This window comes from Rana temporaria, chromosome 1 (assembly GCF_905171775.1).
Source record: "Rana temporaria chromosome 1, aRanTem1.1, whole genome shotgun sequence".
Classification (NCBI taxonomy): Eukaryota; Metazoa; Chordata; class Amphibia; order Anura; family Ranidae; genus Rana; species Rana temporaria.
The window spans coordinates 471,138,927-471,162,721 of record NC_053489.1 but is presented as its reverse complement, the minus strand read 5'-3'; the positions used below and the strand labels follow the sequence as shown (position 1 = coordinate 471,162,721).

Genomic DNA, 23,795 nt, shown 5'->3' with positions numbered 1-23,795 from the left:
AGTCTGGAGTGCTGGTGTACGGGGGCGCGCACACGGAAGGTCTCCTGTGAGGAGTAGAGCGCGCATAGGCGCGTCCCCTGGCTTACAGTGTGCGCTCCCGGGTCAGTATGCCATGGGGATCTGCTGGACGCGGTGCTGCAGCCTCCTCCGTAGGAATAGCAGCCGGTTACAGAGAGCAGGAGGAGGGTGAGTGCGGGGACAGGTGTGTGGGCATAGTGACAGTGGGCGGGATTCTTAGTGCCCGGGCTGCGGCATTGCTGTATCCGGGTGTATTGTGCTGTGTGCTCGGGGTGGAGGGAGGACAGGTACTGTGATGTCATGGTCACCAATCAGGACACAACTTCCTAGCTGAGCTCAGTCATGTGACCTGGGGCTCATCTACTAATACACATCACAGCTAGAGACCTGTATGATTGTCAGCTCTTCAGTCCTTGTCTTATCAGGTCACCTGTGCCGTGGGGATGTGCGACACCTGCGCCGTGGGGATGTGCGACACCTGCGCCGTGGGGATGTGCGTCCCCCTGCGCCGTGGGGATGTGCGTCCCCCCTGCGCCGTGGGGATGTGCGTCCCCCCTGCGCCGTGGGGATGTGCGTCCCCCCTGCGCCGTGGGGATGTGCGTCCCCCCTGCGCCGTGGGGATGTGCGTCCCCCCTGCGCCGTGGGGATGTGCGTCCCCCTGCGCCGTAGAGGTCAGTGAGCCTCTCCTCCTGATTGATGAAGGTATATCTCCATGGAAACCATGCCACCCTTCCATGTATAGTACATATAGTGGTGTCCATGGCTGGTGGTGTTGGAACCCTGGATGGTTGTAGTCATCCATCACTTCGTAGGTTCCCATCTATATGGTTTGGTTCCAGTTGTTTTGTGATGGAATGGTCTGGTAAGTTGTAGTCATATTCCGTCTTCCACTTTATTTCAGATCGGGTACTGTCCAGAAACAGGATACCATTGCTGGTGGTCTGGCATTGATGAGATGAGGAGTGGGACAATGGGACTGTCCAGTGATGTCATGTCTATTACACTGACTCATATGGGACACATGTTATAATTGCCTCCTTCTGTGCAAGGGTTTTCCACAGAGTGGCCCCGATCCTCCGCTTCTGGCTCCTCCTCCTTTTCGAATGCCCCCTCGGAGACCCACTCTCCCTGGGGGCACTCATGCAGGTGTGTTCCCGAGTCCTGCTGCCTCTATTAACACAGACAACAGGACTCGTCCCAGCTCCGTGTCTCTGGATTTAATTGACAGCAGCAGGAGCCAATGGCTGTGCTGCTATTAATCTATCCAATGAGGACCCGAGACACCGGCTGGAGCTGCTGTGCTCATCCCCGTCGATGAAACGATCAGGTTCAGGTAAGTAAAAGAAGGGGGCTGCTGCTCTACCAAGATGAAAAACCTTGAGGGTTTACAACCCCTTCAAGGCTCGGGCACACCAGTGTACAAGCCACTACGTTCAGATCCGTACAGCATATCGTTTATGTATCTGAAGCACAAAATTCCATGGTGCATTTAGCTCCAAACATTCCTAAACTTGGAGATCTTTGTTTAAAGTGTTTACTTTTACCACAAAACTGCCTATGCAGATAAAGGACGTCTATATCTACCGTGCAGCTTTGACTAAAGTTGGATAATGCCCTTTCTATAGGTGTAGGCCATCTATGTACATACCTTCTGAAGCCTGACTGGAAAACTCCCAGGGATCTCACCTTGTTTGAACATAATTCTGAGTCCACACCAGATATCCCGTCAGGAAGCTGTCACTGCGGACAGCTAATCATAAGCAGCAGAGACATTGCCCACCATGGGGCATATTCGAACATGTTTGAGTTCATCCCTGCTGCTTTTGTTGCTAAGGATATTGCTAAGACTCTTCCAGCCATTACTGTCCACACCCCATCACAGAAGCAAGTTCTTTCTCTAAACTCGTACCCCCTGTTCACTCCCCTCCCCCTCACAGTACCTCTAAACTTCAAGATGCTGTGAAGGAGGAGATGGTGAACCATGCATGTGTGTGGGTTTTGGAACTCAGTTCTGCGATGGTGGGGATGAGCGGTAACCGCTTTAGCAACAAGTGACAGTGGGTGCGGGGAGAAGATCCCCGGCTCGCCCTCACAGGGAGGCTGCAGATGCCGGAACACATGGGACGTTCTACCCTAAAAACAGGGGGAACGTGTGGCATATTCCAAAAGTCAATTTATCCTTTAAGTCAAAGCTGAACAGTTTGGTTTTATCTACTGGCGACCCATACCTGCATAGAAGGTGTGTTTTTTTTTTTTTTGTAAAGGTGAACTAACCTCTTAGATTTTTTGTTTTTACTTCCTGGTTTTCAGTAGGCACTGGTGACTAGAGATGAGCTGGGCATGTTCAGATGCTCTTTCAAACCCACGTGACTGAGCCTGCCAGGAAGCTGTCGCCTGCAATGGACCATTTATTTGTAGGAGCCATGCCCTGCCCCATAATTTTTATATATATATATATATATATATATATATATATATATATATATATATATATATATATATATATATATATATATATATATATATATATATATATATATATATATATATATATATATATAATATATATATATTCTATGGCTGTTGGGTGGGGAGTGCCACTGCTGCAGATGATTGGCCCACTGCAAGTGACAGTTTTCTGGCTTGCTTGACCACATGGTAGAACTGCACGATTCTGGCTAAAATTAGAATCACATTTTTTTTTGTTTAGAAGATGGATCACGATTCTCACGGCGTAACATCTTTCACATTAAAACAAAAAAAAAAAATGGGCTAACTTTTTTATTTATTTTTTATTATTCATTCAATTGTATTTTTTCCCAAAAAATTGCATTTGAAAGACCGCCGGGCAAATACAGTGTGACATAAAATATTGCAGCCATTGCCATTTTATTTATTCCCTAGGGCAGGGATCCTCAAACTACGGCCCTCCAGCTGTTGCGGAACTACACTTCCCATGAGGCATTGTAAAACTGACATTCACAAACATGACTAGGCATGCTGGGAATTGTAGTTCCTGAACAACTTAAGGGCCATAGTTTGAAGACCCATGCCCTAGGGTCTCTGCTAAAATATATATAAAGTTTGGGGGTTCCATGTAATTTTCTAGCAAAAAATATTTTTTTTAATTTAAGAAACGAGTGTCAGAAAAAGATTTGGACACCTAAGGCCCCTTTCACATGTGCGGGGACCGTATGTCCGCATTTTCATCCATCCGTTGCGGATGAAAACGGGACATACATTGGTCCCTATGTGATTGCGGGTGTCAGCGGATGAACATCCGCTGACACCCGTAATCACCCGCCTCCGCAAAGCTCAGATTTTTCGGACGGAAGAAAATCCTATTTTTCTTCCGTCGATCGGATCGGGTGAACACGGACATACGGTCTGTGTTCACCTGATCCCCGCCCCCCCCCATAAGGGAGAGCGGAGGAAAGACAGGGCTGTCCCTGCACAGTGTGCGTGGGGACCGCCCTGTCAGCCGACAGCTCAGCAGGGATTTTACGGAGGATCCCCGCTGAGCTGTACGGACACATGGAGGCGGATCATTACTGATCGGTCCCGTGTGAAAGGGCCCTAAAGGAGTTGTAAACTAAAACATTTTTTCACCTTAATGCAATCTATGCATTTAGGTGAAAAAACATCTGAAGATGCTGGCCCCCCCCCCCCCCCCCCCCAGCCCCCGTTTTTCTTACCTGACCCTTCGAAAGTCCCGCGCTCGGTCCCGAGATCCTCTTCGCCGCTCAGCCTGGCCGCTGATTGGCTAGAGCGGATGGATTGAGAGCAGCGGAGCCATTGGCTGGCGCTGCTGTCAATTACATCCAGTGACGCGGCGCGCCGAGGTGCGGGGCCGAGTGATACAGTGAGCGGCTATGGCCCGCAAGGACTCGCCACCATGCAAGCTCATTCGCATTAATGTGGTGAGTTCTTGCGGGGAGGACAAGAGACAGCCGCCGAGGGACCCCCAAAGACGTGGATCGGGGCAACTCTGTGCAAAACAAACTGCACAGTGGAGGTAAGTATAACATGATTTTTTTTTTTTTCTTTTGAAAAAAAAAAAAGAAATTCCTATAGTGACCTTTTAAGTGGTTAAACTTCCTGCATTTACACACAGAAGTTTGCTCTAAGAAGGAAGTTCGCTACAATGTTTCACATTGTTTCAAACTTGGCAGACTGCTTGGATTTTTTTCTTTACACATACACACACAGAAGTTTATCCCTTTGATCCAAGAAGGAAGCGTTAGTTACAATGTTTCCTGTTAAGAACTTGACAGACTGCCCGGATATTTTCTTTTGACAGCTGAGTGAGCAGATAAGTCTCTCCACTTGTTATATGAAAGAATCAGAATCGTCAGGGGGGTTGAATCGAGATCACGATTTCTTAACGTTTAATTGTGCAGCTCTACTACACGGGTTTGGAAGAGCATCCAAACATGCCTGAGCTCATCTCTACTGGTGAGATAACTAGTGCTTCACATATACCAACTCCTCAGCCAGAAGTAACTTTTAATGGAATGTACTTTCTTTGAAAACAGTGGGTATTGGTATTCACCAGTTAGGCTCCAGCTGGATTCAGATAGGTACCTAATACAGAAGAAATGACTGGCATTTACTGTAATTATTAAAGTGGTTGTAAAGCTTCAAGGGTTTTTATCTTATTGCATTCTATGTGACATTTGGCCCCCTGTAATGCCTAACAAACCTAGCTGATCCTGCCAGTTTCTACCCTCTGTAAACTGACCACGGTGTATCATGGCTGCTGAGCCCTGACACCGTGGCAAGTTTACGTGCCTCCATAATCCGCAGCCTGCTATCTGCTCTCCTCTCTGCTCCTGTGTTGTCCTCCCCCTCTCTGTCTGTCTGCTGGTGACAGTGCCGCCCCTCCCCCCTCTTGCTGCCTTCATAACACTAACCTGTTTACACCATCAGCACTGCCTTCAATTGCAGTGTCCCCCCTGTAAATGATATATAAATGCTGTAAATACCTAATTTAAGGGCTGAGATTGCAATCTCATGATCAGCCAGCTCTCGCCTCCTCCCCTCCAGACTGACATCAGCAGAGGAATCTCAGCCCCGCCCACTGCATCTCTGAGGAGGCAAAGAGAAAGCTGGCTGGTCATGTGATCATAATCTCGGCTGTGGAATGAAGTATTTGCAGCATTTTTTTTATTATAAATCACACACAGAGGGGGACGCTGCAATAGAAGGCAGTGCTCAAGGTGTATACAGGTTAGAGTGGCTTAACAAGAACTTTAACCACTTCCCGCCCGGGCCTATAGCAGATTGACTGTAAGAAGTGGTTCTGTTATCCTGCCTGGGCGGCTCTCCCTGTCAGAGGGGGAGGTCTTTGCTGATAATCAGCACATTGATTATCAGCACAGCCCCCATCAAATGTGTGCCCATCAATTCTACATATCAGTGCCACCTCATCAGCACCCATCAGTGAAGGAGAAAACAATAATTTATGACAGAAACTAAGATTTTTTTTTTTTTTTTTTTTTCAAAAATGTCGGTCATTTTTTAGTTTGTTTAACAAAAAATAAAAACCACAGAGGTGATCAAATACCACCAAAAGAAAGCTCTGTTTGTGGGACGAAAATTTAAAAAATGTAGTTTGGGAACAGTGTTGCATGGCTGCGCAATTGTCATTCAAAGTGCGATAGTGCTGAAAGCTGAAAATTGTCCTGGGCAGGAAGGTGTGAAAGTGCCTGGTATTGAAGTGGTTAAAGGACAAAAAGTGTGGAAAAAGAAGAAAAAAATTAGCCACTCTATCTAAGGACCTGTGAACTGCAATAGTATACATTTTTGTTCTTGGGTTTAGATATGCCTCAATCATATGTTCAGTCGTGCAGCCTAGTGGCTTTAGAAATTAACTGAAGTCTCCTTAAAGAGGAAGTAAACCCTAGTTTTTCCCTTTTTGGAAAAAAAGCCACCTGCAAGAGAAAGTCATAATGAGCTAGTATGTACAGCATACTAGCTCATTACGTGTCACTTGCCTAAGAAAGAAGACCCCGAAGTCCGCCTCGGTCCCGTCCACCGCCACCGCCATGTCCCCTGGAGCTTCTTCCTGGTTTTCGCCACTCCGGCGCTGTGATTGGCCGGAGCGGCGATGACGTCATTCCCGAACATGCGCGCTGGATCGGCATTAACCCAGTTGATGCCATTCACGGAAACGCCACCGCTCAGTGTGCCTGCGCCGTTGTCTACGGCGCGCATGCACTGTAGACAACGGAGCAGTTTCTGTGAAAATATCTCCTTAACCGTGTAGGTTAAGGAGATATTTCTTGCACCTACAGGTAAGCCTTAATCTAGGCTTACCTGTAGGTGCAAGTTGCAAGAGTGGGTTTACAACAACCACTTTAATTTAATTGCAGTAATGTTTCCACATTTGCATTTTTGGGGATCTCGGTCTTCAGTCTTGTATAGAAAGTTTAGAAACAAGGAGCTGGATTTAGCATAGCTGTAAGCAGCGTAATGGTTTTTATCCTCATGATCTTGTCTTTCTCTGAATTAACAACATCTCTTCTTTCTGACCTTGTGCAAAGCATCATTACATTAGCATGTGACATTCATAGCTTCACAAGTTGAGAAAAAGCACTATGAGCAGAGTAGAGCTAGGCACACAATGCTACTCTGTACAATTCTAAATGTTTTATAGCCGTGTTCGTGACTTGTGACTTCACAGAAAAACGGCGGAACCTTGGTAAAGAAAAATACCTTGATGAATCGCCTAAATACAGCCCTTAACCACTTTAAACCCGCACGCTGTCAAATGACGTCCAAAAAGGTAATCTGTTATCCCGGGTGCCTGTCATATGACATCCTGTACTTTGTGCGGGGATATCTGAATGATACCTGCACCTAGATGCATCATTCAGATATAATTTTCTTCTGGCGGCGATCCTGCGGACCGTAAGAACGATCATAGCAGCGGTTCCACCGCTTGATCGTTCTTACAGGCGTCAGACATCCCCCCCCCTCCCGCCGCCATCCGGTGCTTCTCCGGGCTCTCCCGTCCCATCGGGGGCCCGGAGAGATGATCGCCGTCCGTCGGATGTGTAGCATAGAGATGACTGGTGACCAGATGGTCATCTCTATGACCGTCGGAGGCCCGGGCGCGGTGTGATGACCTCACGCCCGGGTACCCGTAAGTAAACAAACCGCAATTGTGGCTAGTAAGAATGAGATCTCTCCTTAAAGAGGACCTGTCACACACTATTCCTATTACAAGGGATGTTTACTTTCCTTGTAATAGGAAAAAAAGCAATCGAAAAAAAAGTGTAAAAAATAAAAAAATTAACCTCTTGACCACTGGGCACTTAAACCCCCTTCCTCACCAGACCAATTTTCAGCTTTCGGTGCTCTCACAATTTGAATGACAATAACTCAGTCATACAACATTGTGCCCATCTGAAATTTTTGTCCTTTTTTTTCCCCCCACAAATAGAGCTTTCTTTTGGTGGTATTTGATCACCTCTGGGTTTTTTATTTTTTGCGCTATAAAAGAAAAAACACTGAAAATTCTGTAAAAAAAAAAAAATCTTGTTTCTGTCATATTAGCAGGTATTGCGGAGTGTGGGGGGGGTATTGCAGAGTGTGGGGGGGGTATTGCAGAGTGTGGGGGGGGTATTGCAGAGTGTGGGGGGGGTATTGCAGAGTGTGGGGGGTATTGCAGAGTATTGATGGTACTGCAGAGTATTGCACAGGGAGGGATGAATGGATCTGTGACTGCATTTGTCACAGATCCATCCCACAGCAGCTGCTGACACCCCGCGCTCCCCCCCCCCCTCCTCTCACACTGTACCGATCGGTACAGAGAGGAGAGGGAGGAACCGGCGTCATTACATGACGCCGGTTTGTTTACAAGTGATCGCTCCGTCATTTGACGGAGCGATCACGTGGTAAACCGCCGCCATCGGCGGCGATTTACCGCGATCTGTGATGCGCCGGGTCTTCTAGACCCGGCGCTCACAGATGATTCCGGGAGCGCGCCGCAGGGGGCGCGCGAGTGAAGGATTCTGGGAGGACGTCCCAGGGACGTCCTCCCGGAATAACTCAACCGCTCTGTAGACGTCTTTTGTCTATGGAGCGGTTGGGAAGAGGTTAAGTAAAAAAAATTAAAACGCCCCTGTCCCAGGTAACTCGCGCTCAGAAGCGAACGCACACGTAAGTCCCGCCCACGTATGTAAACGTCGTTCAAACCACACATGTGAGGTGTCGCCGCGTGCGTTAGAGCGTGTGCAACATTTCTAGCACTAGACCTCCCCTGTAACGATAAACTGGTAACCTGTAAAAATGTTAAAGCGTCACCTATGGAGATTTTTAAGTAACGAAGTTTGGCGCCATTCCATGAGTGTGCGCAATTTTAAAGCATGACATGTTAGGTATCTATTTACTCAGCGTAACTTCTTCTTTCATATTTTACCAACAAATTGGGCTAACTTTACTGTTTTGTTTTTTTAATTCATGAAACCATTTTTTTTACAAAAAAAAGGCGTTTGAAAAATGATTGCGCAAAAACCGTGCAAGATAAAAAGTTGCAATGACCGCCATTTTATTCCCTTGGGTGTCTGCTAAAAAAAACATATATAATGTTTGGGGGTTCTGAGTAATTTTCTAGCAAAAGAATGATGATTTGTACATGTAGGAGAGAAGTGCCAGAATAGGCCCGGTATGGAGGTGGTTAAAATCCTGAAGGACCTGGTATGCTCATGGAAGGGGAACCCATGCCGTTTTTTGTCTTTTTTTAATATATAATAGGTGTGGAGTTCCCCCTAATCGGGGATCAAAGTCAGATCCCTGGTCATGGAAGTCAGACTTCAAGTTGCAGGGCAAAGTCTGATCCACAGTCGTATTACTGTTTTGTGAAATCGCGCGACTTTGCAATCGCACAAATGTGAAAGGGGCCTTGGTAACACTTGAAGGCCGGGTTCACACAGGAAGGGAGTGCTTTACTTCTCCGGCAGCTGTCCATTCCTGACTGTAGTAGGGGACAGTGTGGTGCACAATTCAGCTCCCTTTTTTTGTTTTTTGGGTTTTCATACAAACTTTATTTGAAGTATACAAAAGCACACTTCATTCATGTCGCTGTACAGCAGTGTCATGCAGTTCTGTACTGTGCGCTGCAAAAAAAGCAGCATGTCTGCATTTAATCACAGCTCTGTACTGTATTGCAGTGTGACTGGGACAATTGTTTTCTGGGTGTCCTTGTGGTGACAGGAGTTTTACAATGCAGTTAAATGCCTATTACTGCACATAGTGTAAATTCACCCTTAGGAATTGTTGGCACGCATAAATAAGCGTACTCCAGTGCAAGAGCGCGGGTTGCCTGCACAGGAATGCACTAGTGTTACTTAAAGGGTCACTAAAGGAAAACAAAAATTTTGCCTAAAATTAATGGCCCAGATTCAGCATAGCTTGCGCTATATTTGCGGGGGAGCAGGGCAACGATTTTGCCCTGCGCCCCCGCAAATATTTTGCGCTGCCCTCGATTCACGGAGCAGTAGCCCCCGTGAACTGCGAGGGCGCGCCGGCAAATTTGCCCGGCGTAAGCGCGCGCAAGTTAAATGATCCCGCCAGGGGCGGGAATCATTTAAATTAGGCGCGCTCCCGCGCCCAGCGTACAGCGCATGCTCCGTCGGGAAACTTTCCCGACGTGCATTGCGGCAAATGACGTCGCAAGGACGTCATTTGCTTCAAAGTGAACGTGAATGGCGTCCAGCGCCATTCACGAAGCACTTACGCAAACGCCGTGAAATTCAAATTTCACGGCGCGGGAAGGCCGGCTATACTTTAGCATTGGCTGCCCCTGCTATTAGAAAGGGCAGCCTTGCGCTAAAGTTGCCGTACGGAAACTCCGTACCTGGCTTGCACGGGGCCCGCGCAAGCTTGTGAATCAGTGGTAGTATGCAATTTGCATACTACACGCTGATACACAATGGGAGCGCCCCCTAGCGGCCCCCGCAAGAATGCAGCCTAAAATCTGCGAGGCATAAGAGCCTTATGCCGCGCAGATTTTAGGCTGCAGCCGGTGTAACGAGGTTCCTGAATCAGGAGCACTCGTTACACCGGAGCAAGTAAGCAATTGCGCCGTGTAACTTATGGTTACACGGGCGCAATTGCTTCTTGAATCTGGGCCAATGTCTGCAAGGTAGACAGACAGAATAGTGTAATGATTCTGTTAAAAAATAAGTAAATACCTATTAAATTCCTTCATCTATATCACCTCCGGCATTCTAGTTTCTGTTCTCTCATTCACTTCCTGGTTTGCGGCGCTCGTTCATGTAATAACTACATTTCCCAGTATGCATTGCGGCACGCCCAGTAATTCCCACCTCCTTGAAGTCTCTAACACGTAGAGAGCGTCCTGCCATACAGATGTAGTTCCCGGGAGGGGGTGAGCATGTTACTGACCACCCCAGTAAAGCCTCCCATCACGGTGGTCAGTAAAATCAGACAAGCAGGAAGTGAACAGAACAGAGAAGAAATAGAGCAACTTCTGAGCAAAAACAAACAATGAGGAAGTGAAAAGAGGAATTCTGCAGGTAAAGGATGCTTATTATGAAAAAAAAAAAATGTTTCCTTTACAACCCCTTTAAATACACCTATGTGAACAAGGCCTTGTATAATAATAATAATAAGTTTTATATTGCTCCAACAGTTTGCACAGCGCTTTGCAACATGGGGGCAGGCAGTACAGTTACAATACAGGGGGAATCAGAGGCCCTGTTAGAGCTTACATTCTAGTTAGGAGTGATCTAACAGCTTCCAACACAAACGTTCTCAACTGACCAGTCATGTTAGACAGTTGAGGCTGACATACTGAAAAAATCTTTTGTGCCATGGGGAAAAGAACTGCAACACCCGTGTAACTGTTTGATTATGCTACGCAGTTACTTCTTTCCCCTGTAATTGGATTTCCTTAGTTTGCCATTAAAGTCCTGTAAGGATTTGACTTCCTGGTGACATGCCGGCATCGACAGTTTCACAGACACAAGAGACAGTTGCTGAGCGGATGCAGGCAGAGGTTAACAGTGATTTGCCTCAGTCTGCCTCCTCCCAGAAATCGTTCTGTTTTTCAACGTTTATGTATAGCTTATCAGTTTATTTATTATTGCTTCAGTGATCTTTCTGAAAAGAGCTTCCTTCACCAGTGACCACTGTCAGAACTGACATTGAAGTTTAGGAGAAATCAGTTTAGCATACTAAACTGAAAATAAGCAGTATAAAGTGATTGACATGGTCTCCTCCTTTGTACAGAAAAAAAAACAGATGCTCAAGAGTTCAACCAGTCCTCTAGGCAGGAAAGATAACCCTTGCCGTAAGCCCCATACTACTAGCGTTCAATGCTTGTTAAAGAGGAAGTAAATGTCCTCTGCAAACTTTTACCTATAGGTAACCCTCTAAGGTGCATTTTTATAGCACTGATCGCTGTATAAATGTCACTGGTCCCAAAATAGTGTCAAAAGTGTCTGATATGTCCGCCGCAATCACGATAAAAATCGCAGTTTACCGCCATTACTAATGAAAAAAATAGAAATGCCATAAATCTATCCGCTATTTTGTAGACGCGATAACTTTTGTGCAAACAAATCGATATACGCTTTTTGCGATTTTTTTTATTTATTATTTTTACCAAAAATATGTAGAAGAATACGTATCGGCCTAAACTGAGGACGAAATTTCGTTTTTTTTATATTTTTGGGGGGGATATTTATTATAGAAAAAAGTAAAAAATATATATTTTTTTTCAAAATTGTCACCCTTTTTTGTTTATAGCGCAAAAAATAAAAACCACAAAGGGGATCAAATACCACCAAAAGAAAGTGCTATTTATAGGGAAGAAAAAACTTCAGTTTTTTGTTTGGTTGTAATGTCACACGACCGCGCAATTGTCAGCTAAAGCGATGCAGTGCCTTATTGCAAAAAGTGCTTTGGTAAGCAAGGGGGTAAATCCTTCCAGGGCTGAAGTGGTTAAACACCTTGTTGCATCTATGTCACAAAAAAATATGCAATTCCGAAGGCAAAAAGATGTCCAACCCGGTACTAGCAAAGTTTTACCTAAAATAGTGGTCGGTGAGTATATATTTAAACTGTTCACATCACTTCCAATGCTAGGACTTTTGCAGGTTCACCCATGTACAGACAGATGCCAATTTCTAAGGTCTGAATAGCAAAGGTTACATAAGCTGGCCATACATGGATCGAAATTCTGCCGTATCAAAAGGGACTGGCTGAATTTGTCCATATGTGGGCAGGCTGGTTATACACAAGTCTATTGATTCACTTGTATACAACCAGCCTGTCTGTTTTTTTCCAGAATGATCCGTGCCGCCACGTGTATTCTGATGGTGAGGAAGGCTCTCTTTTGTCAGAATAAAAAGACTGTGGGAAGAATTTCTTTGTCCACCTTGAATTTGCCTATAGGGGAATTTGATCCCCCTCCTCCACCCCCCCCCCCCCCTTCAACCTGCCGCTTGATCAGTGTATGGACCGCCTTATTCTTATGGCTAAATTGTGGACATGATAAAGCCCCCGATTAGACGGCCTGGAACTTGTAAGAGTTTCTGCTTGCTCTATCGCTGTGAAATGTATTACTGTTCTCAACACTGAAGTCTGCCAGTTATGAGAGAATATTTTTTCTGCCTTGTAGGACTGAATACCAATTCTGGACTTTTATTTACCGGTACCTAAATCTAAACTTTATCTAGGGGGATTGAAAAAAGGTACAAATACCTTATTACTCACAGCTAGTACTCTTCCCTGATGCTCCTAGGATGTAGATGGGCACTCAAGAGTCCTTACATACAATGCATGAGTGCAGGCCCTGGGTGAAGAAGAGCCTGCAATGGAGAGGGGGGGGTCAAAGAAATTGGGTTTGCTTCGAGGTCCGGTCATACAACTTAGAGGCAGAAACAAGGAATAAGGTAAGTATTTGTACAATACAAGCATTTAGTCCATGCAGTGGGGAAAAGGGACTATCTGGTTATATTTGACAGCAGCCCATAGTTGGCATTTAGTTTGCATGTCATTCGCACCACATCCCTGTGCACGTGCGATGCAAATTCAGCCAAACGATTTCAGCTGAAATCGCATTTGCACCAAAATGGTGCAGGACCCTTTTTTGGTCCGCACTGGAATCAGATCTCATGGGTGTTCTGTTACATGTGATCCGATTCCACAGTTTACACTGCGTTCTGCGAACTGATTTGAGGGAGTCATTGACTTTATATTCACACCCGCAGCGGTTCGTAGAGAGCAGTGTGAACTGCCTGCGATCCAGATGTGATGCGGGAACCCGCACAGGAATCGCTGTGGTTTCTGCATCGCACCAGTGTGAACCAAGCCTTATGCCGTGTACACACGACCGTTTTTCATGATGAAAAAAATGCCATTTTTTTTAATTGGTCGTGAAAAACGGTTGTGTGGGCTCCCGAGCATTCTTCTCAACAAGAAAAATGGGCATTAAAAATTTAGAACCTGCTCTATTTTTTCTCGTCGTCGTCTTTCTCGTTGTGAAAAACGGTCATGTGTAGGCTTTAACGAGGGGGAAAAAAACGCGCATGCTCAGAAGCAACTTATGAGACAGAAAATTGGCATAATCAGCCCAAAGGGTGGCACCATTCAAATGGAACTTCCCCTTTATAGTGCCGTCATATGTGTTGTACGTCACAGCGCTTTGCTCAAGCATTTTTTCTCACGATCGTGTGTATGCAAGGCAGGCTTGAGCGGAATCGCGTCAAGAAAAACTTTTTTTTTTTCCATGACAAGAATAATGGTCGTGTGCACGCGGCATCAAAATGGTTGTAAAGGTAAAAGATTTTGCATTATCTGCATTAAGGTAAAAAAAACTTTCAACAGCTGCTTCCCCCCGATTCAATTCAGTGCTGTGCCCATCTGCAGCAGCTCTTCTCCCATCTCTCTCTACTCACAGGAGACTCGGAAGCAGTGGAAACCATTGGCTCCTGCTGCTGTCCGGAAAATCCTGTGAGGAAGGAGTGGGGGGTGCGGCCGAGCCATGCTGTGCATCTACAGGTGCACATAGCCCAGCTTAGGATCAAGCCCCCGATGAGTGCTGCTTGCTATGGGGACACTCAAGAAAAGAGGAGGAACTGAAAGTGCCAGTGGGGGACCCCAAAAGAGGAGGCTCTGTACAAAACGATTGCAGGGAGCAGGTAAGAATATTATGTTTGTTAAGCACTTGCTTGTTTTACTGCAGCAAAATGGCATGGCTGGGCGAAGCAATGTTGCTTTATGTGGCTTCACCTTTTTGCTACTAGGGGCGTGCGCGCCGGTGGCTCTCCGTCAGAGCCGTTGCAAGTGCCCGGCGGGCGCAATGGCTCGTGACAGAGCAAGAACCGTGATCTGTGTGTAAACACACAGACCCCGTTTCTTTCAGGGGAGAGGAGACTGATCGTGTGTTCATACAATGTATGAACACTGATCTCTCTCTTCCCCTAGTTAGTTCTGTCCCCCCTACAGTTAGAACACAGTTAACCCCTAGATCGCCCCCTAGTGTTAACCCCTTCCCTGCCAGTGAATTTCGGCCCTGTATTAAGGCTACCCCCCCCAGATGGCTCCGTGGTCTGGAAGAAAAGCATTGTTCTGTGTATGACTGTTTGTTTATGTACTTTAAGTACCCTCTGGGGCTTCTCTGTGTAATTACACGTATCAGTCCACCTATTCAAGCTATCGGACCAATCCCTGCTGACACTGTTTCAAGTCCTCATTTGCATGGCCAAGAGGACCTAAGTGAGGACTAGAGTGTACTTTACAATTGACCAATAGTAAAGTGGTTGTTGGCGCAGGGTGTTCAAACTGCTATGTATAAAAGTGTGCTGTTTGAACTTACATACAGCCTGCCTGGTGTTTCTTCTGAGCTATCACAACTGGATTTGAATGGCACATAGCTGTAGTTCGAAACCCGGAGCATCGGATGACCAAACCATTAGACGTTGCAATTTGATTCAATATCCGCAGAGGAGTATCGGGAGAGTGGAATCAAACGAGCAGGGGCTTGTTACATTTATTATAGCAAAAAGTACAAAATATTGTGTTTTTGTTATTTTTTTAAATTGTCGCTCATTTTTTTGTTTATAGCGCAAAAAATAAAAACCTCAGAGATGATAAAATACCACCAAAAGAAAGCTATATTTGTGGGGAAAAAAAGGACGCCAATTTTGTTTGGGTACAACGTCACAGGACCACACAATTTTCAGCTAAAGCGGCACAGTGCTGTATCGCAAAAAAATATTATCATGTCATTGGGCAGCCAAATCTTCAGGGGCTGCAGTGGTTGGGAAAAAAAAAAATGCTTTATAATCACTTTTAATATTCTACTATAATGATATTCTGTGTAGCAGAACATAAATAATGTAATGTTACCATTTTTAAGATCAAGCTGCAAGTTCGCCACCTGGTACCCTATGCCTGCTAAGTGCTGCAGGGTAGCACCGGTGATCCACATCCCACACATTGGAAAACATTGCTTAGGAGATTGTATGTGTTTGGGAAAGGGAGTGAATTTCACCAATACGCCTTGCTGTAAGTTATATTACTGTATAATTGTGAGTCTGGTGGGTTTTTTTTTCACTATGTGATGAGATGCCTGATAAGGGAATTCAGATGATGCGCATTTTAAAGTGTCTGACTGCTTTTTACCCAGTAACCATATTCTAAATGGATGGAAAGTACTTTCCTCACGTCTGAAAAGATGCCAAAGGCATTTACTGGAATCGTGGTTAAACAAAAACATTCTCTGCATCTTAAAATTCTATTGTTGCTTAGTATTGTTTTTTTTTCCTATACACACTTTGTTCAGCTATGAGATTAGAATGCCCTTGTGACACTGATAAATGCTATAAATTTATAGCTCCAATGTTTTTAGAAAAAGTTTGTGTGTGTATAATATATAAATTACAGTTGTGCTCAAAAGTTTGCATATCCTGGCAGAAATTGTGACATTTTGGCATTAATATTGAAAATATGACTGATCATGACAAAAACCGGTCTTTTATTTAAGGATACCAATCACATGAAGCCATTTATTATCGCATAGTTTTTTGGATCCTTTTTAAATCATAATAACAGAAATCACCCGAATGGCCCGGATAAAAAAAATTGACATACCCTGGAATGTTTGGCCTTTGTACAGACACAGAAGGTGACACACACAGGTTAAAATGGCAATTAAAAGTTCATTTCCCACATTTGTGGCTTTTTGAATGACAATTTGTGTCTTTGTATAATTGGTCAATGAGCTCTTACATTGATGCACTAGGCAGGCTAGACACCGAGCCACCAGGAGCTAGAATAGAACAGTCAAAAGACCTGCGTAACAAGGTAATGAAACGTTACAAAGATGGAAAAAGAAAAAAATACCAAAAGCCTTGAATATGCCAGTCAGTACTGTTTAATCGCTTATTAAAGCGGAGCTCCACCCTAAAGTAATACTGTACTGCACTAGCTTCATTTTTAAATATGATTAAAAAAGTTCTGTGAAATATTGTAGTTTTTGCCCCGTTTCTCGGCTCTGTCGTTTTTGCCCCATTTCTTGACTGCATTTTGATTTGAGTAGTAAAACTGCCATTGATTACATATTTTACTGAGCTAGTAAAATATCTATCTGCAGCTCAGACCAAAACACATAAATGATTCATGAAAAGCTTTTACTAATTAATGTGGTTCTTTCTGAATGTTCCCTAACCCCGTACTGGTTCATTAGTTAATTTTTCAGTAGGCGTTGTGTTTGCTCAGGTTGGGGTTTAATGTAGAGCACATTAATGACCTATTCGCCTGCTTCTTCAGTCAGGAATTCACAGCAGTTTTGTGACGTTTATTAAAATCTTTGCTTTTAGTTTTTTTTTTACTTCTCAATAATTCAAGTCTGTCATGAATTTTGCATTGCAGCTTTTGTATTGAGACTAGGTTGGAAAAGACTACAAATGGGTTTTCTCTCCTATTGTTTTGCAGGAAAATGTTATAATGTTTTATATTACAATGATTTTGCAAACATTAACAGATTCTTACTACTTTTCTATTTCTGAGAAACTATAGCCATTGTATAATATGCTATGTTTTTAAAATCAGTTCCAGCTGTAGGAAAATGAGTGGATCAATCCAGAAGTGAATTTAAAAGTTGGAGTACTATTCAATCGGGGTCTACACCTCTGGTAGAGTACTACTCCTCAGGAAATCAAAAAAAAAAAAGGGAAGTGCACTAGATTAATTTAAAGCGGAGATTCACCCTAAAAACATTTTTCTAACATTAGATTGTGCTCACTTCCAACATTGACAGTATGCTGATTTTTTTTTTTCTGTACATCCCGTCGTATAGCTATTCCCCCCCCCCCCCCCGGCTTCTGGGTAGAGGCTCCCGCAGGAGTGGGCGTTCCTATGCAGAGGCTAAGTGATTGACGTGATGACAAAAACTTCCCCCCGGCGCATAAGGCGCGGCACGATTTTCCGAAAGAAGCAGAACTGCGAGTCGGCTCTATACGGCGCCTGCGTACCGACGTTCGGCTTCTTTCGGAAACTGGTGACGCACCTTATGCGCCGGGGGGAAGTTTTTGTCATCGCGTCAATCACTTAGCCTCTGCATAGGAACGCCCACTCCTGCGGGAGCCACCTTCCCGGAAGCCAAGGGGGAAAATAGCTATACAACGGTATGTACAGCATACTGTCAATGTTGGAAGTGAGCACAATGTAATATTAGAAAAATGTTTTTTGGGTGAACCTCCGCTGTAAGTAATGTGCTGGCTGGTCCGATGCTCCATTTTTAATGGCGGACCAACGGCCGATTAATCGTTGAAGAATTGCGATCTCAATTCACCCCCCTCTTCCGCGAGCTCCAGGCTGGATTAGCTAGATTTTTTATTTTTATTTTTTATTTTTTATCTCCCCGTCGGAAACCACGGAACCAGTGTGGAACGCAAATGGCGCCGATACCCAAACTGGCGTCAGCAGAGAGCGTGATGCGCCGGTGTTCTGTCAGATTTTCCAACATCCGCTCCTGCGTATGCGTGACCGTGTCCACAAGAGTGTCAATGTTATTCACGTCGTCTTCCTATCCCCTCCCGTCATGTACGAAATTCAAAGCAATACATACAAAGCACTTTAACACGCTTGTCCCCTGTCTATAATAAATACTTTAACACCACTCGCCACTGCACTGCGCATGCACACCTGTCGCCTATGAAATTCAAAAGCACTGCACTCTACACTAAAATAAATTAAATACAGCAACGAATTTATACAATAAAATCCCACTAGATGGCGCTACACCATGTAACCGTGCCACACAATGTATTGTGTTGGAAAAAAACATATACAACAAACCTTCTGTGCAGCTGTAGACCACTAAGGAACATGGAAAATAAACAAAAAACACTATGGGGAGATGGCAGGAATTGCTTCCAAACAGTGGGTACCATCTTCCCACACTATAGTGTGCCCACTGTTTGGAAGCAATTCCTGCCATCTCCCCATAGTGATCTTTTTGGTTTCAACTTTACCATCTCTATACCATTCCTGTGTATGCACTGTGGACTGCCTTCAGATTTTAATCATTTTATAAACTTTGCTATTATTGCTCCTACTTTTCAGTTCATGTTCAGTTTTTCGTGTTTCAACATTTACAGACTATAAAGTGATATTTACTAAACCACTGTGCGCTGTATCTTTTGTTTTTTAAATTAAATACAGCGCCTGTCGCCAACCACTTTTTTTTTTTTTTTTTTAATTTGTTAATGTATTTAATTTATTTTAGTGTGGCGTGCAGTGCTTTTGATCAGTGCTTTTGAATTTCATAGGTGACAGGTGTGCAGGCGCAGTTCAGAGGCGAGTGGTGTTAAAGTATTTAATATAGTCAGGGGATTAGCATGTTAAAGTGCTTTTGTATGCATTGTTTTGAATTTCATAAGTGACAGGAGCAGTGCAGCCGCGAGTTGTAGATCTGTGGGTGGTGCATGGTGACATAGGGAAGACCGAGAGAATCGTGATCTTCATTCTAAGCAAAAGAATCGTGATTCTCATTTTTCCCAGAATCGTGCAGCTCTACTAACAGGACCGGCCAGTAATGTCAAAACTTGGTGGACATCCAGAAAAAAAACAGACCATGCATGATATACTGCCAGCTGTACAATAACAAAGTATAAAGTGCAAAATGTAATAACACCACCACGCCCAAAAGTGATCGTATGGAATCTGTCAACTATCGCTCTATAAAATCTATCACTAAAAGTAATACACCTAGAGCGAACACACCATATAAAAATAGAATATGCATAACATAAAAATGCATTAAAAAGTAATAAATTATACATAAAAAAATCAGTGAGGTCAGATATACAGACAAGGTATTGAGCATAAAGTTACAGAAGGTCCCTTTCTCATTAGGGCGTTTTTTTTTATTTATTAAGAATGATGCATTTGTGCTTACCTAACCTAATTCTCAAGGTTCTTGGGGTGTGTTCTTCATACATTCCACAGATACAAAACAAAGTACCACTCGGATGAGATGGAGCAAGAAATAGAAATATTTCAATATAATTTTTTTTTTTTTACTTTTTATAGAGGTTGTACAGTGCATCCAGGAAACTATTCACAGTGCTTCACTTTTTTCACATTGCCATGTTACAGCCTTTTTTCAAAATGAATTAAATTCATTATTTTCCTCAAAATTGTACAAATAATGACAATGTGATAGAATTTTGTTTTTAGATCTTTTCAAATAAAAAAAACAAACAAAAACATACAATTACTTTAACCACTTAAGCCCTGGACCATTTTGCTGGCCAAAGACCAGGCCACTTTTTGCTAATTGGCACTGCGTCGCTTTAACTGACAATTGCGCGGTCGTGTGACGTGGCTCCCAAACAAAATTGACATTGTGTTTTTCCCCCCCCCCCCCCCATAAATAGAGCTTTCTTTTGGTGGTATTTGATCACCTCTGCAGTTAATTTTTTTGCGCTCTAAACAAAAATAGAGCGACAATTTTGAAAAAAAATAAAATGCTATTTTTTTTGCTATAATAAATATCCCCAACAAATATATAAAAAAAAAATAGTTTTCCTCAGTTTAGGGCGGATATGTATTCTACATATTTATGGTAAATCACAATAAGCGTTTGGTTTGCGCAAAAGTTGTAGCGTCTACAAAATAGGGGATAGTTTTATGGCTTTTTTTTTTTTTTACTAGTAATGGCGGCGATCAGCGTTTTATTTATTTTTATTTTTTATCGTGACTGCAACATTATGGCGGACACATTGGACACTGTTGACACCATTTTGGGACCATTGTCATATTTACAGCGATAAGTGCTAAAAAAATGCACAGATTACTGTAAAAATGACACTGGCAGTGAAGGGGTTAACCTGTAGGGGGCACTGAAGGGGTTAAGTGTGACCTCGGGAGTGCTTGTAACTGATAGGGGGGCGAGGCTTGCCGTGGCACGTCACTGATCGTTGTTTCCGATGACAGGGAACGCGATCAGGGACAGTGTCACCTAGGCAGAACGGGAAGATGATGTGTTTACACTAACATCTCCCTGTTCTTCAGCTCTGTGACCCGATCGCGGGACACTGGCAGCGATCAGGTCCTACGGGTGCGGTCATGGAGCTCACGGCAGGGTCGCAAATTAAAGGGGATGTACCTGTACGCCATTTTTGCCCAGCCGTGCCATTCTGTCGACGTACATCCTTGTGCACCAGTCGGGAACCGGATAAAGCACATTTGGCACCACTTACAGCCTCAAGTCTTTTTTAATAAGATCCTACAACAGTGGTTCTCAACCTTCTAGGGCCGTGACCCCTTGATAAAATTTCCCAAGTTGTGGGGACCCCTAACAGTAAAATGATTTTCGTAGCATGGGTTGTCAGCACCCAAGGCAACACAAATAATTTATGCCCCTAACCCGCAGACATTTAGCGCTCCCTGAGTCCTTTTAATGGCAACTATAATCGCAGCTAGTGTCACTCGCTGTCTCCAGCTCTGTGGTGTCTTGTAGCAGTCACACCTATGCCGAAATCAGGAGATAGGGTCTCCTCCAGCCCCTCCCACTTCACATTCCTCACCAGTCAGCTGACCTCTAGTCTTCCCCCCCCCCCCCCCCCAGCCATGCCGTAAACTGAATGGGCACCTGCAAACATGCTGAGTGGGTGGGAGCGTGCACCAGGAACAGCCCAGATGGGTGGCCACATGCTCCAAGGATAGCCCTGCTGGGTGGCTGCAAAAATGCAGTGGGAGAGCGATGCTGGCTTCAGGAACAGCCCAAGATTCGGTGACCCCTGGTAAATCATCATTTGACCCCCGAGGGGGTCCCGACCCCCAGGTTAATTATTTTTTGGGCTTTCTCCCATTCCTCTTTACCGGACCTCTCAAGTTCCTCCAGGTTGGATGGGGAGCATCGGTACAAATCCATTTTCAGATTTCTCCAGAGTTGTTCAAACGGGTTCAAGTCTGGAATCTGGCTGGGCCACTGAAGGACATTCACAGAGTCAGAGCCACTCCTTTGTTTGTCTGCTTAGGGGTGTTGTCCTGTTGGACAATGAACCCTCTCCTTTAGTCTGAGGTCCAGAGCATGCACGATTGCCTTCATGGGAAGCAGCTTCGCAGGGCAAAAGGATTCAGAAGCGCTGGCGGGGGACCCGAGAAGAGGAGGATTGGGGCTCGTGTGTGTGTGTGTGTGTGTGTGTGTTGTTTTTTTTGTTTTGTTTTTTAAATCACTTTAAGGTTTATATTCAAATGTTTTTTTTTTTCCTTGCAGATCAAAATACTTCAGAAACAGTTCAAGAGGAGAGCATTTTACTATCGAGGTTAGTATCTGCACAAAAAAGACTGATAGAGATAGAGATAGAGATAGAGAGAGATATATATATATCTCTCTATCACATGCAGTATATGTATTATGCATAGCTAGGAACTTTCTGGAAATGGCCCAGCAGTACTGGAAGTTAACTCCGGTTGCTGGGTCATTACCAGGTTACTTACGTTTTCAGAATTCCTGTTCTGGAGATCTAAAAGCACAGCAGGTGTGACATAAGTTACACATGCTGCACCCTGGGTTTACCGGCTGTCCCTGGAATATTAGGAGGCAAAGTTGAAAAGTTTTAAAATAATCTGCTGTGTCTAGAGCAGCCGTTCTTAACTAGGGTTCCCGCCACATGTTGCTAGAGGTTCCATGAACTGTGACTGGTTGATCTCCCATCTGATGGTATTTAAAGCATCCCTCTGGGGTAAAAAGGTGGCTTGCCTATAGTATTTAATATCCAGGGCACTTCATTTTTCCACACTCCCTGCTCTATATGACAAAATTATTAAAAAAAAATAAGTGACTACAGCATCGGCCCCCTGCCGGCTCTAGACTGAGAACCAAGTGACCAGTTCAAAGATTTCTGATTGCTCGGTTCTCAGTTCCATGATCAGAGAGCTGATGACTGTCAGTCACCGGCTCTCTGCTCTGTCCTCCTGCCCCCACTATGACGATGGGCTGTGGAGAGGAAGGGAGCAGCTGGCTCAGGCTCTCAAGAGGCTGAGCCAGGTGCCGGTCCAGGGTTGTGGGCAGATCCTGACTTTATTGTCGTGAGCTTGCCCCAACCTGAACTGGCTCCCTGACATCAGCCGATAGCGGTCTTCTGTCCGCCATCTGCTGAAAACGGGTCACAGGAGTGCAGAACGGACTGCATACCTGTGATCCACAGGAGAAGCACAACCAAATGAGCTTTGGCTGTACTTCTCCTTTTTTTAACATCTTGAAATTGGCAGTAACAGAAAAGAAGCACACACTGAAAATTGTTTGTCTCCTTACATGATTGGTCAGTGTAGATATGATCCATTACATGGATGGTGAGTGAAAAGTTGCCCCTTTGCATTGGTAGGAACAAAAATAGTTTTTGGACAGCCGCACTCTGAACAAGTTGTAGCCTTTATTAAAAAAAAAAGGACAGCACTACAAGTCACAGCAACATAAAATAAAACCCGACCACTGACGCGTTTCGCACTGAAACTAGTGCTTAGTCATAGCTGTGACTAAGCACTAGTTTCAGTGCGAAACGCGTCAGCGTCAGTTTTTTTTAATAAAGGCTACAACTTGTTCAGAGTGCGGCTGTCCAGAAACAATTTTTGTTCCTGCTTTGCCAAGTGCATTGCCTGCACCTGAGTTGTCTGCAACGGAGGATATTCATCCGGGTTCCCACCTGGAGCGGCTACTCCCTTTTCTCTTTGCATTGGTGGTCAGCGTAGGTGGGAGACTAGGTACCCTTCACAACCTCCTGAAACCTTAGTTGGGAAAGGCTGCTCTTGGGCTTTGTTTGGTTTTTGGATGTATGTTCTATGTATTTGACCATTGTTTTTCCTCCTTTCACATTTTTTTCCCGTTGGTAAAATGCATTTAATAAGGCTAGAAAAATACTGTCCCTGTTTCATCTTCCATGTAAGTATTGTTTGTAGATAACGGGGAACCTGACACAGACGAGTTATGAAGCATCCTATGATTCATAAAAAACAAGCGAACTAGAGGCCTTAGGATATTCACTGAGAGTGGATAATAGCCTGATATAATATAATTTGAATATACTATATGCATGTTTGTCAATTATAATTAAACATTTATATTTTTCTTTTCTACTTTTTAAACAGTTTGAAAATCTTGTAGAAAGCGATGAGGTAAGTAGACCCCTAAAGGATGTAGAGTAATGATCAGACTGTATCGTTTTGAAATCTCCCTCTATGTATAATAGCAGCTTTTATGCATTTTGTATTACTATTCTGTTATTCTTGTC

The 23,795-nt window shown here is 44.2% G+C and overlaps 1 protein-coding gene across 2 annotated transcripts in view; it reads left to right on the top strand.

The window, feature by feature from the left end:
• AP1AR (adaptor related protein complex 1 associated regulatory protein) overlaps positions 1 to 23,795 on the top strand; it is a 64,405-nt gene continuing 40,610 nt past the window's right edge. The window contains exons 1-3 of one of the 2 annotated variants that reach the window (XM_040329116.1): positions 1 to 186; positions 21,782 to 21,830; positions 23,653 to 23,679. In XM_040329116.1, the coding sequence (XP_040185050.1) occupies positions 113 to 186; positions 21,782 to 21,830; positions 23,653 to 23,679 (150 nt within the window). In that variant the 5' untranslated portion in view covers positions 1 to 112. The remainder of the gene's footprint in view (positions 187 to 21,781; positions 21,831 to 23,652; positions 23,680 to 23,795) is intronic. The other variant, XM_040329108.1, reaches the window with a different exon arrangement.